Source organism: Pleurodeles waltl, chromosome 11 (genome assembly GCF_031143425.1).
Source record: "Pleurodeles waltl isolate 20211129_DDA chromosome 11, aPleWal1.hap1.20221129, whole genome shotgun sequence".
NCBI classification, from domain to species: Eukaryota; Metazoa; Chordata; class Amphibia; order Caudata; family Salamandridae; genus Pleurodeles; species Pleurodeles waltl.
The window spans coordinates 490,673,103-490,690,428 of NC_090450.1; the positions used below are offsets into that span (position 1 = coordinate 490,673,103).

Sequence of the window (17,326 nt, forward strand, 5' to 3'; positions counted from 1 at the left end):
AAATGAACACCTTCCATTTTGAAATGCCTGTAAACAATCCATTCGTTGAATGCTCGAAGATTGATGACAGGCCGAAAACCCTTGTCCTTCTTCTCTACTAAGAAGATGTTGCTTACAAAACCCCTGGGGTGCCGGGAAGTTAAGGCTATGGCGCCCTTGTCCAGCAGATCCTGAATGTCTAAATCTATGAGGTGGCAGTCTGCTGCAGAAAACACTATCGGTGGTGGCAGTTTCCCTTGAATAGGGGTACCCCAGAATTCTATTTGAAACCCCGACACTGACTGTAGCACCCAAGCGTCTGATGTAATACGTCTCCAGTTGGTCTTGAAATACTGCAATCTCCCTCCGAAATTTCGAGGGGAAAAAGGGATAAGCCTTACCAGAGGGACCTCCTGGGGCATTAGCTGCCCCACGTGCGGTTCTGGAAGCTCTGCCTTTACCCCTTCCTCTGTTGGGGAAGAACGTTCCCTGTCGGCCATCACGCCAACCGTGGTTTCGGAAGGAACCGGGGCCTTGTTGGTAAGGACGTCCGGAAGAGCGACCCCTGCCTCGTCCGGCCCCGCCAAAAAACCTTACTGGGAAAAATCTTTTTAATAGATGACTGGGCTTTATCCAGAGCCGAAAAAGTAGCCACGAACTTACCCAATTCTTTTACGAAAGGGTCCCCAAATAAATTGCCTTGGGCAATAGCCCCTGCCTCCGAATTTGAAAGTTCCCCCAATTTGGGGTCAATTTTAATTAATAGAGACCTGGGTCTATATCCGGAGTAAAAGCGACCTTATCTGATAAAGATGGGCGTGGGCATTCGCCCGTAAACGAGCACGCACTTCCTTGTCCAAGGGTTGCCTAATTTTACTGGCGACAGATTCCGCAACCTTGAGGTCTGGGCGCCACTCAGAGGAACGTGGATGGTATATACCCTCCGGTTCAAACATATCTGAGTCCGAATCCCCAGGGTCAGAAGGATCCGGTAGGGTAGCATTAGGACGCAAAGGGCGACCTGAGGCATCGCCCAAAGATGAGGAATCCTCGTCTGAACCACCCATGATGCCTTTAGGTGACCCTGAATTAGGGTTCCATAGATGGTGAAGCATGTCACCCATTACTCCGGGCAATCGACCCTCCCGGGAGGGTAAACGCGTATGCGCGCGCGCACTCTTGGAGTGTGATAAAAAATCGCTATCCTCCAGGTGCCCCGCGTCGCGCTTGCGCCTATTCCTGGGGGCCGAAAGGGTAGATGAATCACCCTCCGCTCCCGTCACGCCAAACATGCCCGTACCCTTGGACACCTGCTCTGTGAGCTTAGCTACGGTCTCCCTAAGAGGGGCCAGGGCGTGCGAAATCGCTTGCGAGAACAAAGCGTCCACCCCAGGGGGGATGGTACGGTGAGAGGTACCCTCACCTGGGGACATGTTGGCAAAAGGCTCATGTTCCTGAGAGGATTGCATGCTGAGGTTCAGACGAAGCGCAATAATGTGACAGAGAATTACACCCTATAAAAATATATAAAGGGTAATTCCCTACCCCCTCTGTCAAGAAGAACACAATTATAACAAAAATTACTTCCCCTCGGGGTATAACCGACCAACAGGTGTCACGGGGTAGGGAACAGCAAAAAACACAGAGGTGTTGCAAAATATGGAAGAAAATGGCTCCAAAACCGAGCGCCCAGTGTTCAGAACAGCCGAGCGCTAAAAACGCTTTAAACAAGCACTGCGCGCCCTCAGCCGAGTGCGACGCGTGTAAGCAAAGAAAATAAAGGCGCTCGAGCGGAACGTCTTGTTCCTAGCACCTTCGTAGCAACGCCCGTTGCTACAACAGGCCAAACATACAAAAATACAAAGTCGAAGCGCTCGAGCGGAACGGGTGTTCCGAGTCGAGCACTCCCGTAACAACCCTCGTTGCTACCACAGGCCAAAGGCAAGAACGCGCCAAACAAAGCAAACACAATGCTAAGAGCAAATTTAAACGGAGGCAGTAAAGGCACTTATCTGACGGAGCAGTGAAGAAAGAGGAAGTGTGTCGCAGCTGAGGATATTTATACCAGCGTGAAAGGAGGAACCTCATTGGATACTGGTTACCATGGCGGCGGCTTCATGGAACTTGTAGTTTTTCTGTTCATTTTTGTTTAACTTTGAACTTGCTGATTAATAAAAAGTGAAGAAAGATATGCATAATCCTCGCCTCCGGTCCTGCTATAGAATTCTGTAGCATACTGAAGTTACTGGAGTTGAGTAGAATTTATTTTATATTCTAGTTGTTTAATTTTATCTTCAGGTCGAGCCTTAACCTTTTCTAATTTCATTCTCACAGTGAAATTTGTTTTTAGATGGGAATCTCTCATAAACAACTTTGTGGCCGCATCCCATTCGTTATCACATGTGGTGGTTGTTCCCTGATTTGTCTCACAATAATGCCACTTCTCCAGTCTCATCTCAGATTGAAATCGTTCATGCTGGAGTACCTAAACGTATCCTCACCGTCTCAGAAGGTATGTTTAAACTCCTCTTCCCCCAGGCAAAAGAAAGTCTTGAGCGAAAATGATCCTATAGTGTTTTACCCAAGTAAGAGTCATTGGAGTTTCTGCATTGAACTTTGAAACTAACTAGGATTCTGCTGTGGACATATGTGGTGGTGAATAAAATGTAAAACATTATCCGAAGGATGGTGTCCCTTCCATAGTCCACCACAACCGCATGGTCACATTGTTTACTGTGAGTTTTTGGTTCACATCGGTGTTGCACACCATTCAAGATGCGGTTCCGATCCCCTCCCCAGATAATACTACATCTAAATGTGAAGATGCTTACTTCCGGAGACTTATCAAAGAAAATCTAATCTTCTAAATATGCAAACACGCTAAACAGGCACATTTCCTGGCTGTCAAGCAGCCCACACAGCAGGACACATTCCCCGCCCATATCCAGCCTTGTGTGCTTTGCTATAAATGGTATCCTGAGTTTAAACATATTGCCTCCCCTGAAGAGTGAGAAGCTGATAAAAATCGTCCTCTTAATGTCTTGGCCAGTTTGGTGCTTTTAAGAGAGGCCAGCCCGAACAGTGTCATCCATTGGATTTTAAATCATAACAAAGTAGCCGCAATTTACAAGTATATTACTTTGTCTGTGGTCACACTAGCCAAGACTCTAAAGTGAACATGCGTGTTGTGTAGTTATATTTATAAAGCACTTTTATATTGCACTTTTAAGATCTTAGTACACCTGATGAGGCACGATAGCGCATTAGAAGTTGGATAGTATGTTACACCATGGGGGATTGCTTGGTTGTAAGAGTGCTGAAATTCCTGGATAGCCTATACTGCAAGGATGTTAGTGTTGTGTATGAGTGACCAGACATTTTACCTTATCTTGTACAAGGTTTCTGCGCCTAGATGAGTAATGGAGGAGGGGTGAGAGATCAACTGCATGCATTTTACATTAATTGACTGTTGAGTCTCCTTGATTATGCCTGACTATATGGCTCTCTATAAATCCCCCCCCGGGTTGAAAGCGGAGCAGTCTGCAGCCAGTGCCGGATTACCAAATTGGTAAAGTAGGCACCGGCCTATAGGCCCCACTCATTTTAGAGGCCCGCGACAACAGATCAAAATAATATTGATTTGATCTTGCACAAAAATTACAATCAAGCTTAATTAAATTGGTTCCATAAGACAGAAAGAAATGAATCAACTCAAAGAAACCAAAACTTTCCATTAAAGATTCTATAGAGAAAATACTGCATTAATGTAATGTACCCATTAACAACTTAAAGTACATAAACCATAGACAAAAGAGTCACATAACAGTCCCAGATTTAGAAAAAGGGGTGCAGCGCAGCGACAAAATCTGCAGCGCTGTGCCACTTTTGAAATGCTGGGGTGCACCGTATTTACAAAAATACGGTGCAGCCTGTGTTTCCCCCTGCGTCCGTGCTAAATTTAGCTGCCAGCACCAACGCAGGTATTTTTGCACCATAGTGCAAGGGTGTCCGCGTTAAGGGATGTGTCCAGGAAGGTGTCTCGTCCTGCACATAATGGCGATTTGCCACTTCTATGTGTGCTGCAGGATGCAGCACACGTGGTAGTTCCAAATTGTAATTTTTAAAATGATTGTTTAGGTGCAGGAACTGACACCTTCCTGCACATAAACAATCATTCATGGCATTTAGCTCTCTTTATGTGTGCTGTATGCAGCACTCATAGAATAAGCAAAAATGAAGAGTAATAAAAGTATTCCTCCTCGTTGCTCCATGCTAACGCCACCCCTGGAGTGGCTTACTCGTAAATCCGGGGTAGTGTCAAAAGCAATTGGTGTTGCAATGGCACACCCACAGAAACACCCACTGCACGCCCCTCTGCTGCAGAAAACTGCATCAGAGGGGTCCATATTTACAAGAAGGCGTTAAGCCACAAAAAGTGTCTTAGTGCCTCCTTGTAAATATGGTGCAATTAATATTGCCATCGAAGTATCACTGAAAGAGAAGCTATGGTGGCGGTAGGGCCTTGTAAATCTGGCCCTCTGTCTCTTAAAAGCTCATCTTCTGTCCACTGTCAATTTGTAAAAAAACAAAAACGGTGCAAACTACGTACGTGTCATGTTTAGGTTTGTGTAATAAAATTGGTTTATTAAAATTGTTGGTGGGTAAAATTAAAACGTATTAGGATATAATCTGAGGGGGTGGGGGAGGGCCGAAATATCGACTGCCAGGAGCCTCCACAGAGTTTAATCCGGCACTGTCCGCAGCTTGCACTGGATGCAGACCGTCATGGTAGGGGTCTATTTTATTGCCCAAGGGTGAGGAGATCAACATGCAGTCGTGGAGGTAACTCAGCTAACTGTTATGGATTATTTCAGGATTAGTCCATGTTTTACGCTGGAACAAGACAGCCATGGTACAGGATCTATGTGATCCCCTGGAACAAAAGAATAGCACAACACAGGCATGAGCTTTATAAAGACAACAATTGTAACTGTTAACATCGATTTTTCTCTCAGTGTCGTTTCCACTACTTTGCACAGAGCAAGTTCATTTTCACAAACATCTGCTTTCCAGAACTGCAGTGGAGATTTAAATGGATTTAAGTAGATGTGAGGAGTGAGGTTTATTGCTCCTTGCTCTTGGTCTCTCGGTGCCAGCTTTTGCATTTTCCAACTCTGGTTGTATTAGCATATTGATCTGTTTAGTTACTTTCTGTGGATATATATCCTTTATCCTTGCTTTACTGGTGACTCATGCTTTTGTGCAGCGAATTGGTGGTTTATAAGTACTACAATCTGCCTCTCCACAAATCTGCGCAAGCTAGCACCGTTATTCTAACCTCCAAGCTACTATAACATTCATTGTGTTTAATCTCAGGGTTTACGGTTGCTTGTTGTAAAATGTAGGCCTAGCATGGCAGGCCCTAGAGGTCCCGAATATGAGTACAGCATAGTTAGGTTCGGAGATACTCGGGCCCATATTTATACCTTTTTAGCTCTGCTTTTTTACGCAAAAGCAGCGCAAACTTACAAAATTGTATTTTGTAAGTTTGCGCCGTTTTTTGACGTAAAATGCAGTGCTGAGAAAGTATAAATATGGGCCTTGGTGGCTGAAATGAAAGATTTCAGCCAGTATCTCCACAGCTAAGTACACCTATTACGAGTTTATCCCTATGGAATCAGGAATAACCAACGCTTAATTTGAGCTGGTGGTTGCAGGTGGGGCTCACTGCCTCTCATTTTTGGGCACCAACACATATTTTCCCTCATCAGACTTTGATCAACAAAAAGAGAGAGAAAAATACAAAAGGGAGAAAGGAGGAGGAAGAGAAAGGCTAAAAACAGTTGACAAAGGGCGTCTGCACGGAGTGAAAAGAACATGCAAGAGTGAAAAATAGGCACAGAGAGTGTCTGGTTATGGATTAAAGATGGATACCGATGCATTAAGATCATACAGCCTTAGTATTCAGCACTACAACCTTCAGTAACACCAGCGGCAGGTTGTGAGTGAACCTTTGGGCCTATCACTTATTGTTTTAAAATTAAGCACTGAGAATAACTGTGGACCCACTTTTTCTGGGTGGACTTCTGCACATAATTCGCAATTCTTTGGGGATTAAAGCTCACATTTACCACCTGCTTTAACTAGGTAGTAAATATCAGCTGGGGGCTGGTGTGGGGTGGGAGATGGAGAGTGGCACGGGAAGTGTTGCAGAGGTGTCATGAGGACCTCTAGGACCTGAGTTGGTCACCCGTTTTAGCTTCGTTTTGCAGTTCACATTTTATTTGTTTTAGTAAGGCTGCTTTTAGTGATAACTTTTACATATTTTTAACAGCAGTTTTTTATTCTAGGAAAATGGGGAACACGCTGCTTGTTTAGTTATCCTTTGCACAACATATAATCAGTACTTTCTGTCCAAGACTAAAGAACCTAGTACACAGTATGCTAGTTTGTGACGGCCATTCAGGAGGCGGCTTCTACCACATAGACATAGCATTGCATCAGAACTGTGCTTTCAGCAGGGTATGGTTTAATATATAAACGGAGCACTGACCTAGAGAGGGCAGAGAACATTCTGGCCATGACTGTTCTGGGACGCTCACTGGGTGACCTGCAGCTTGGCTGGCGCTGATCTACCAGCCTCCTGAGGGAATTGCGATCTACACCACAGGTTGATTCCTGATACTGCCTCCTGGTATGGGGCTGGGGCTAATCCTTTAAATCAGGCCACTCCAAAAGGTACATCCGCTATGCGTTCAGATTAGACATAGGATTAGATAGGAACCTTTAAAACATCTAGAACCACATACATTGTGGTTGGATTGTTTATCTTCTTTAAATTTACCATGCTGATTACCTTAGTTTGTTTCATCTGCCTAATTATCAATGATCACTCTTTATATGCCAGATTGCAGCTGTTTCAATAGATGTATTAAAATCTTATCTTGCATCTTTCTTGTCTCGCCTTGGCATGCATGAGTAAGAACATGAAAGGGGTAAGATCTTTTTCCATAGCTTTCATGGGGAGTCGGAGTGTCATGTTCAGGTGAGGCACTGTGAGATAGCCAGGAGTTAGGATGACAGCTACTAATTGTGTAGATAGACTTATTCTCTCACACTTTATGATGTTCTGCCATCCTCAACACCCATTCCTCTTACCTAGGTAGGGACCACATAACAGAGAAAAGAGGAAGATGTTGCCTGGAAGAGGGGAGTATTGCATGCACCACTGTGCCTTCCAAAGGGGTAATGCGGTGGCAGAAACTGGGGCCAGGCTGCCCTGGCAACCCAATCTCAAAGTGATTTTATGGGCTGCATTTACCAGCTGGGAAATAGGGTCCAGTATTCCAGCAGCTTGAGTATTCATCTGAGTAAGCACCAGGCAACTTAGAATTGAGAGGAGCTGTGTTCCACTGGGAATACCACTCTTCTCAACTTGTCATCAGCTCCTACAGTCTTTGTTCTTCAGCTGTAACGTCTATCTCACCAATTCCTGATTGGATTACCCAGCTAAACACTTTTGTACAAGAAATAAAATCTACAAGCGTTATATGCATTTTTTCAGCTTTGTTGCAAAACAGGATATGTTCTCCTAGGTGTCTCAAAGGTAAATGCTGTCACAATGATTTCATCAGTTGAAAAGCAGGAAGGACAGACGTTGTTTCTCACACATAAAATGGTCATTGGAGCATATTACAACCACAGCTATCAGGGCCTTCGTGCTTTTTACTTCACCTTTATTTCCCTCTCAGGCACTTCCTGGATACCAAGGACTACCATTCAAGCAAGCTGGTGTTTTCAGGTGTTTCTCATCGAGCGAGCAGCAGTTGGCCTACACCTTAAGACCCTTGACGACCCTGGTGCTGGACTTGTGAACTTGCTTGGTTTGACCCCTTCGTGCCTTGAAGTAAAGGTATGCACATGGGCTATATACAATGGAGGACCTGCTCCACTGACACCTGTCAGATTATCATAGCCTGACAGCTTTGACTCACTGCACCAACACAGCCCCTATCCATGCCACTGACTGACTGCAACTCATCTTGCTCCTCTCCTTCAATGCCTCGATGAGCGGCCTATGATACCCGCCATGCCTGCCGTAAGTCAGAGCAGAATGCCGCTGAGGGATGTGTGGTGCCTTAAGCTATGCTTCTTGTGTAGGCCATGTGCTGGGATCAAGGGGCTTAACTTCAATTGAGTCAAATGTCTGACCACCCCATAGTTATCTGTTCAGGAACTCTTACACCTCATTTTCTATAAAGTTGTGGCTAGGCTCTCTTACTTTTGTAACAACATTTTTCAGGAAAGTTCAGGGCTCTTGTAGAAGCTAACAAAGTTTACAATGCTTCGCCACGTTCCTTATTCAATAGTATAATCACCACTCATGTATGTGCATGTTTAAGCCTAAACCTCAAAATGAAGTGATACAGACATACAAAGGTGGATACTAAATTTGTCATCCACAAACAGATCATAGGAAAACCTTCTAAACTAAACACAATCTAGAGATGTTGTGCCTCACTTTTCCATGGCCACAAGGTGATGTGTTATATTTCACAATATTTATTTAGTATAGAAAGATTATCATTTAGGGCTTGATTCGACTTTTTTTGGCCGGCATGTCAGAAATAGAATATATTGACACATGGAAACTGACTTTCTGTACAGAATTTACAGACTCTTGATAATACTCTGCCTAACTGGTGGGCAATGTACTCCAAAAATGGTAGGAGGAAGTGTATTTCGAGGGTTAGATGGTTTATGGACGGCCTCCATATTGATAAGGAGTGTAGAAAAAGCTCTTTCTCTAAAGGGAAACATATTTTCCAGTTGGGAAAATAGGTGTTGAAAATAAAGTGCATGGAACACTGCAATCCACAATGTCCAGTGGCCTTTGTAAATGAGGTAAGAGCCCTTTTTTTTGGCACAAACTAAAAGACTTACGTCCATTCCTTGTTTAATTGATCACTCACCATGAACTGACCAACTGGAATAATATTTTTAAATGATCTATAACTTTTCAGAACACTGTGCCTCTTTATAAGTCTCCCGGATGTAATTGGGTATACTAGAGGGCCACTCGTAAAAGAATAAAAGGTTTGAATTGCTATGGACTGCTGTATGGAAAAGATCTCAAATCCCACACTACACTGATGTGCTGTGGAACTTCATAATTACCATTACCTTTAAATTATAATATTTGTTTCTGTGTCAGAAGAAACCACATATTGTACTAATTTTATATCCTTGTGAGTTCTGTTTTTCAGAACTTTGGACCCAGACAGACATAAATGTGCAATGTTTAGAATTACGTGAGATATTGGAGCACAAAAAAACAAGGATCATCTTCAGTCAAGATCCTAGGAAGACAGATATGAAGTTACTAGGCCAAGATCGTCTGTTGTAGTGAGACAGACCTCTATGGTTAGAATGGCCCAACCTCGGACATGCCTTACTTTGACTAGGCAGACATTCGAAGTCTGTGGGCAGAGCTCATTGTGCCTACTCCTTATGCTGTGCCATGCATTTTGTGCAGTCCACGTGTTGCTTTATGTCACTCCTGGGCTTGTGTTCCCTCCCCCGAGCAACGCAACACACAATGGGCCTCATTATGATTCTGGCAGTCTTCAGACCGCCAGTCCCACAGTGGCGATCAGACCGCCAAGGTCGTGGCGGTCAGACTCACACATTATGACCGTGGACCACGGTCTGACCTCCAACGCCGCCGGCAGCCTGGCAGTCTCAACGGTTGTAATCCACCAGGACAGCGCTGCAAGTATTACGAGTCCCCAGCCATAGAAAGGCTGGCAGAATGGGGGTGTCCGAGGCCCCCATACACAGTCCCGTTGCTCATTCCACGGCCCAAGTTACAGGCAGTGGAATGCGCGACGGGTGCTGCTGCAGCTGCCGCACTGCCCCTGTTCAACGCTGTTTCTGCCCAACGGTCCGGCGGTAAACTCATAACAGGGCCGGTGGTGTTCAGGCTGCACAGGTGGCCTGATAAAGGAACAAGTTTGGCACCATTCTCACTCCTCACTCTGCATCAGTCTCCTGCCCTATCTTTGTCCTTCCATGTGATCCCCTCCACATTCCCTCTGTCTTTCCTTATGTGTTACCCCACATCTGCCTCTCTATCCCTCCACTCTGAGTGGAATGCAACTGAATATGGAGCGATGACTAGAATAAGGTGCAGCTCCACTGGAAAATCATCAGTTGTATCTGTTAAATATACAATTTAAAGCAACCGGAATTTATTTTTTATTTTTTCTCACAACAATTTTATCACGAAAGAAATCATTGTATTTTTTGTATCAACTACAGTGTTATCATGACAGCTTACAAAAATGCTTTGTGACCACTGACTAGTAATTAATCCTGTAACCTTTTTTTTCTTTTTAATTTGGTATGCAAATATATATTTTTTAGAGAAAGAAAAGGGAGCTGGTAGTGTTATTTTATAGCAATTGTACCCTGTGGAAAATGTAATTGCTGGTGTGAACTTAGTGCGAAAGGTCAAGGGTTTAAACTTACCAGGCTTTTCATAAGAGCATAAAGCCAAAAACTGTGCTTGACAGGGGCCCTTTGTAAAATAATGTGGCGGTGCAGCAAGAATGAAAGGTATTGGCGAGGATTAGATTTCTTCAGAGACAATAAGCACATATTTGGCAGCGTGTAACAAAGAAAGCCTGTTTCTTCATTATGGACACGGAGTAGAAGTTTTTGCCATGAGAAGGAGCCTGCACTCTCTGCCTTCGTCTCCTAAAAGAAGCATGTCACTGCGAGGACATGAAGTGATGGGGTGTTGGTTATATACATTCAGGCAGTATTTCTATTAAGGGTGAGTTTAAGAAGCACTCACGCATTGGTTTACGCCAAAGGAGTTGATGAGCTGGTGAAACTTACATATTACTCCCTGTGGATAGTTTCTTCATTCTGCAATTTGGTAGATCTTCATAAATAGTAAATATTAGAACAATACAAGGAAATATCAGGTAAAATATTGAGAGCCATATTTATCATACTTTCACACAGCACAACACAGCAAGCTACTTTGGTGCATTGACTGAAAGGGCAGGAATTTCCCATATTTAACATACAGGGAGTGCAGAATTATTAGGCAAATGAGTATTTTGACCACATCATCCTCTTTATGCATGTTGTCTTACTCCAAGCTGTATAGGCTCGAAAGCCTACTACCAATTAAGCATATTAGGTGATGTGCATCTCTGTAATGAGAAGGGGTGTGGTCTAATGACATCAACACCCTATATCAGGTGTGCATAATTATTAGGCAACTTCCTTTCCTTTGGCAAAATGGGTCAAAAGAAGGACTTGACAGGCTCAGAAAAGTCAAAAATAGTGAGATATCTTGCAGAGGGATGCAGCACTCTTAAAATTGCAAAGCTTCTGAAGCGTGATCATCGAACAATCAAGCGTTTCATTCAAAATAGTCAACAGGGTCGCAAGAAGCGTGTGGAAAAACCAAGGCGCAAAATAACTGCCCATGAACTGAGAAAAGTCAAGCGTGCAGCTGCCACGATGCCACTTGCCACCAGTTTGGCCATATTTCAGAGCTGCAACATCACTGGAGTGCCCAAAAGCACAAGGTGTGCAATACTCAGAGACATGGCCAAGGTAAGAAAGGCTGAAAGACGACCACCACTGAACAAGACACACAAGCTGAAACGTCAAGACTGGGCCAAGAAATATCTCAAGACTGATTTTTCTAAGGTTTTATGGACTGATGAAATGAGAGTGAGTCTTGATGGGCCAGATGGATGGGCCCGTGGCTGGATTGGTAAAGGGCAGAGAGCTCCAGTCCGACTCAGACGCCAGCAAGGTGGAGGTGGAGTACTGGTTTGGGCTGGTATCATCAAAGATGAGCTTGTGGGGCCTTTTCGGGTTGAGGATGGAGTCAAGCTCAACTCCCAGTCCTACTGCCAGTTCCTGGAAGACACCTTCTTCAAGCAGTGGTACAGGAAGAAGTCTGCATCCTTCAAGAAAAACATGATTTTCATGCAGGACAATGCTCCATCACACGCGTCCAAGTACTCCACAGCGTGGCTGGCAAGAAAGGGTATAAAAGAAGGAAATCTAATGACATGGCCTCCTTGTTCACCTGATCTGAACCCCATTGAGAACCTGTGGTCCATCATCAAATGTGAGATTTACAAGGAGGGAAAACAGTACACCTCTCTGAACAGTGTCTGGGAGGCTGTGGTTGCTGCTGCACGCAATGTTGATGGTGAACAGATCAAAACACTGACAGAATCCATGGATGGCAGGCTTTTGAGTGTCCTTGCAAAGAAAGGTGGCTATATTGGTCACTGATTTGTTTTTGTTTTGTTTTTGAATGTCAGAAATGTATATTTGTGAATGTTGAGATGTTATATTGGTTTCACTGGTAATAATAAATAATTGAAATGGGTATATATTTGTTTTTTGTTAAGTTGCCTAATAATTATGCACACCTGATATAGGGTGTTGATGTCATTAGACCACACCCCCTCTCATTACAGAGATGCACATCACCTAATATGCTTAATTGGTAGTAGGCTTTCGAGCCTATACAGCTTGGAGTAAGACAACATGCATAAAGAGGATGATGTGGTCAAAATACTCATTTGCCTAATAATTCTGCACTCCCTGTAATGCGATGCATTCCTGTCTGTTCCTTGCACTGGTGCACTTTTGGTTGCCCAGCAGCAATGCAGGCACCCTTGAACCGTGTGCAAGGGTGCCTGCGTTGCAAGCAGGATTGTTTTTGTGCAGGAAGGTCCACCTCCTGCACAAATACAGTACAGAACATTACAGAATACAGCACACATAGAAAGAGGAAAAATCAGAAGAAATGAAAATATTTCTCCTTGTAGCACCACCCCCAGTGAGGCGCAGTATTTTGACCCATTCCAAGGTTTATCACAAATGGTAAACCTGGAAATCCACCAAATCCACAGGTGAATGTGTGGGAACACTCAAACTCCACTCATAGAACACCTCCCTGGGGCAGAATAACACAAGGCAGTGATTTGAGCTGCCTTGCGTTACTCTGAAATTATCAAGTCATGCAGGGCCACGCAAGGTGGCCCTGTGTGGCTTGATAAATCTGACTTTAGTGCTACGTCACCGTTACCCCCCACTTGCCAGGCCCAAGGGCAATGCAACACTATGTTAAATATGGACCACAATCTTCAACTAATCCCCACTTAATCCATATTTCAAATGCTGTTTTTAGCTACATTCTCCTACTTTTAGGAGTCAAATATTGTACTATGTGTTTCGGACATAGTATTGTAATTAACACACACAGACACATAGACACACGTGCAAAAACCTTACTTGGTGGAGAGCTGGAGCATTCGCACCCCCATATACTTCTTCTTCTTTGGAAGGCTCTTTCCTTAAGACCAGGGGCAAACAGAAATGAGAAAGAAATATATGAATGTTATTACATTTTTTAGGGAAAAATACAACTCATTATTTCTTTATATTCTTTACTGTTTTAAATTTCATTATTTTCAACTTTACGTTGGCTTGTTTTATGTTGGTCTTTTTATTTTTTGCACTATAAGCACATTAACATTTCTAAATGTGATGTTCGAAGGTTGCAGTACTTAGTTTGTCAGACCCCATTTAGCAAGCCACAGGGCAGACAGGGCTATTGGGTCAAAACCAAAGTGCAGAGAGGTAGGTCCTAACATGACTGCAAACTGTGCCAAGTACACTATTTCCACCCGTGATTCTCAGGGTAGCGAAGGCGAGCAAGGATTTAGTGTAGGTAGTGAGAACTCAGAACTCAATAGTCAACCAACAACAATAATATATTGTCCAACCCAGTGCTTGTGTTAGAAAAATAGAAGCACTTTCCTAGCTTAGCAAAAAGTAATACTACACATAGAAATTGGGTTCAGCTCCAGGATCTCCAACACCACAGGCTAGAACCAATTTGTGTAACTCCTTCACTATCTCACATCTCATTTATATAGTTTGGGAGTGGCAATTCCTGCCCTGCTACAGCCGAATAGCACCAGGGCTGCAGTTCCTACCTATCCATAGGTGAGTAAAACAGGGGAAACTTAGGGGCAAATTTAAGAGCCCCTAGCGCCACCGGAGCGTCACTTTTTGTGATGCTCCAGTGGTGCTAAGCACTGCTCCATATTTACAAGGAAGTGTAACGCCACTTTTTTGTGGTGTTACGCTTCCTTGTAAATATGGGCCCCTCTGTGTTTATTAATGTTTTGTTGAGGGGAAAGGGGCGGGGCTGGGATGACGAGCAGTGAGGGGGAGTGCTCAAAGCGCATGTGTGTTTGGCTGGCTGTCTTGGGCAGGCCAAACACATATGCGCAGTGGGCTCAGGCTTCCAGTCTGCCTAGAAGCACCCTGTCCCAGCCATTCCTGATTCTGCTCTAAGCAGCATCAGGATTGGCGCAGGGCAGGCTGGAAGCCTGTGCCTGCAGAGGAGCAGGAGGAGCGGATGGAGCGGCAGAGGTAAGTGTTTTTTTTTAAATTATTTTTAATATAATACCCCCCGCACCGCCCCTTTTGCATGCTGTGAGCCCTGACTGCACGTTCCCCTCGTCTCTTTCACCGCCATGACTCTTCTTCTCTCCAGCTAATCCTAATCTTTCCCTATCTGTAGAGAGTTCTCCATTTCCAGTCTCTACCTTTCAAAGGCAGAGGCTGAAACTGCTTGGACAGCGGCTATTGTAATGGTAAATTCAAAGTGGTTCAGCGTCGACCTTGACAACCTATCATTAGATCAGTTGCGGAATTTGAGTTTGAGAAGTGAAGGGTTCATATGCCGAGGCATAGAGAAATCCTTGAAGGATTTGTTAAGGACAAGTAAGGGACACTGGGCCATAGGAAAGAAACTGTAATAGGCTGTGTGAAGGGTACCATGTTACTAACTCGGGGAGGAAGTGCTGTAATGTCTCTCTATCAGCTCTTTACCACAGATTTTCCTTAGATATACACAGAAGTCCATTTTAAGCTCATATTTACATTCTTTAACTTTGTGCCATAAAGTTGTTCGAAGGTGTCATTCTTAAATGCAAGTCAGAAGAAAAACACCCAACCAGAAAGTAACGGCGATCGGGATGGCGCAGAAGTTAAAAATGAAAATATGTATGTTTTGAGTAAGCTTTTCCATACAATGAGCGCATATACCTTGATGCTACTTCTGATCTTTACCTTACCTCCATACAAATTGGCTCACATCCCTTAATGAATATTTCACCTTTGCACCCCTTGTTTTCTCCAAGAAATTTCACAATCACCAATGTTCTCATTCGGTCCTTCAGCCCCACTTCTGATTTTATCCTCTCCTTTTCCACTTGTGCATTTTACCCTTTCTTTGTTTCTACTGCTCCTTCCATGCTCCCCCCATCACCTCCCTTTCCTACACGAATCGCTTACCAGTGCTCTCTCCCTCACTCTCTCCCCCCCCACGCCCTTCTTTTTCGTGGGTGTCTGGTGCATCAGAGGGCTCCCTTTCTTATCTCCACCCTTCCCTTTAAGAATTTCATAACTCAAGTGCTCTGTATCTTGATCTCCCTTTTTATTGCACACTTGCCTTTTCAGAGTGCCTAGCCCACCTACGATCTCCTGTCACTCTTGCACTCCTGCTTTTCCTGCGCCTCTGGCTTGCTGATGGCTCTGCTTCACTCTCCTTCATCCTTCATTTTCCTGAGCTTCCTGCTAGACAGAGCCAGTAGCATAGCAAGAATGTTGTGGCTATAATGCAAATAAGAAACATTGCTCATTTGAGTGATATTGGGTTAGTAAAATACAGCAGTTAGCAGGGTTTAATGGGCCCCTCATGGCTCTGGACCTCTGTGCCACTGCACCTGCTGCACCACAGGTAACTACCCTCCTGGACAGAGCTATCCCTCTATAAAAGCCCCCCCTCTCCCTTCTGCATTACCACTTGTTCTCTTCTATGTCTGTCTTTTGATTTTACTCTGTCCATCCATATTGCCTCTTCAACTCTATCGCTTCCTATGTCTTCTTTACAACCATTCGTCTCAGCATCTTAACACTGACGATGAGGTGAAACCAACCCAGAACCCACGGATCCTTACCTGGAGGGGAGCGGTGCCCGACATCGGCTGGACCTCAAGGAGAGAGGTCGGAGTGGTGGAGTGCGGCTGTTCCGGCTTTCCAGCTGTTCTACCGGTGACTGGTCAGGCTGTGTGCCGGCGATCGTAACACGGGACGGTCAAGAGTCCCGGCGGCTGTTGCCAAGAACCCCAGGGGTGGCCTAGGCCTGGATGTCTTACCAGCACTGAAGGTCTAGGAGGGTGTGTGTCGCGGAGCGGGCGGCTCCTCGTGGTACAAGTCGGACACTGGACGTCCTGAAGCTTTGTCAACCTCCTTCTTAAACTCGGAGGACTATTGCGTCCAGTATTTTGCCTTATTTTATTTTTTTTACTTTGGGGTCCCGCGAGTCTTCCCTTCCAAGCGTGAGGTAACTGCACGCGCTCTTCCACGCGCCTCGCTATTTTCTGAACTGGATGAGATGCGTCGCTATGGCACGACGTCATGCACATGCCCAAGGTTGTAAACGGTGGGAAGACTAGACCGCACACCGTCTCCTCACAGCGATGTTTTTCTCTTTGTTATTTTTTTTTCTCCTCTCCTCTACTGAACATTGTAGGAACAATAGACTGCTCACCTTTTATTCCAATTCACGCTCGCTACCAGTTTTGTTCATGATTCTACCTAATTGCCTGTGAAACCGAAGTTACCAATATTACATGTACTAATTCTTGCCCTTCTCTGCAAATCTATTGAGTGCTTTACTGTTAACCCATTATGGCTACGCCCACAGTGTCTCAACCACCCCCTTTTTTATCAGACAAAGGGGACCCGATTCTCCCTTGGAAACGTTGGAAGAACCTTTTTGACTCCATTTAATAGCAATAGGGGGAGAAAAATTTTCTCCAGCTAGGAAACAAGCTGTTTTATTGCACAACTTGGGAATCGAAGGCAGGAACATTTATGATAGTCTAGAGACCCTAACCATCGGGAGGAGGGAGAACCCAGATAAATCTATGAAATGTCTGTAGCGATGTTGGCGGCATGCTTCGAGTCTAAGCTCAATGTCGTTTTGGAAAGACACTAATTTTTTGCAAGGTCCCAAGGTAACACTGAGAGTGTTGGTAACTTTGTTGCTGCTTTACGCACATTAGCGCGCACTTGTGACTTTCGAGATATCACAGATTCTCTTATTCGTGACCAATTAGTGCGTTGCACAAACAACAAGAGAGTTAAAGAGAAACTGTTGACGAAGAACCCCGACTTGAGGGAAGATATTGCAATTGTTGAAGGGATGGAGAGTACCAACAAC

General features: G+C 44.5%; 1 protein-coding gene across 1 annotated transcript in view; it reads right to left on the reverse strand.

Annotated features, from left to right (window-relative positions):
• Nucleotides 1–17,326, reverse strand: part of LOC138265810 (serine protease HTRA1-like) — a 579,494-nt gene that overhangs the window by 43,953 nt on the left and 518,215 nt on the right. Inside the window, exon 7 of the mRNA XM_069213870.1 lies at nucleotides 13,318–13,378. Within this exon, the coding sequence (XP_069069971.1) occupies nucleotides 13,318–13,378 (61 nt within the window). The remainder of the gene's footprint in view (nucleotides 1–13,317; nucleotides 13,379–17,326) is intronic.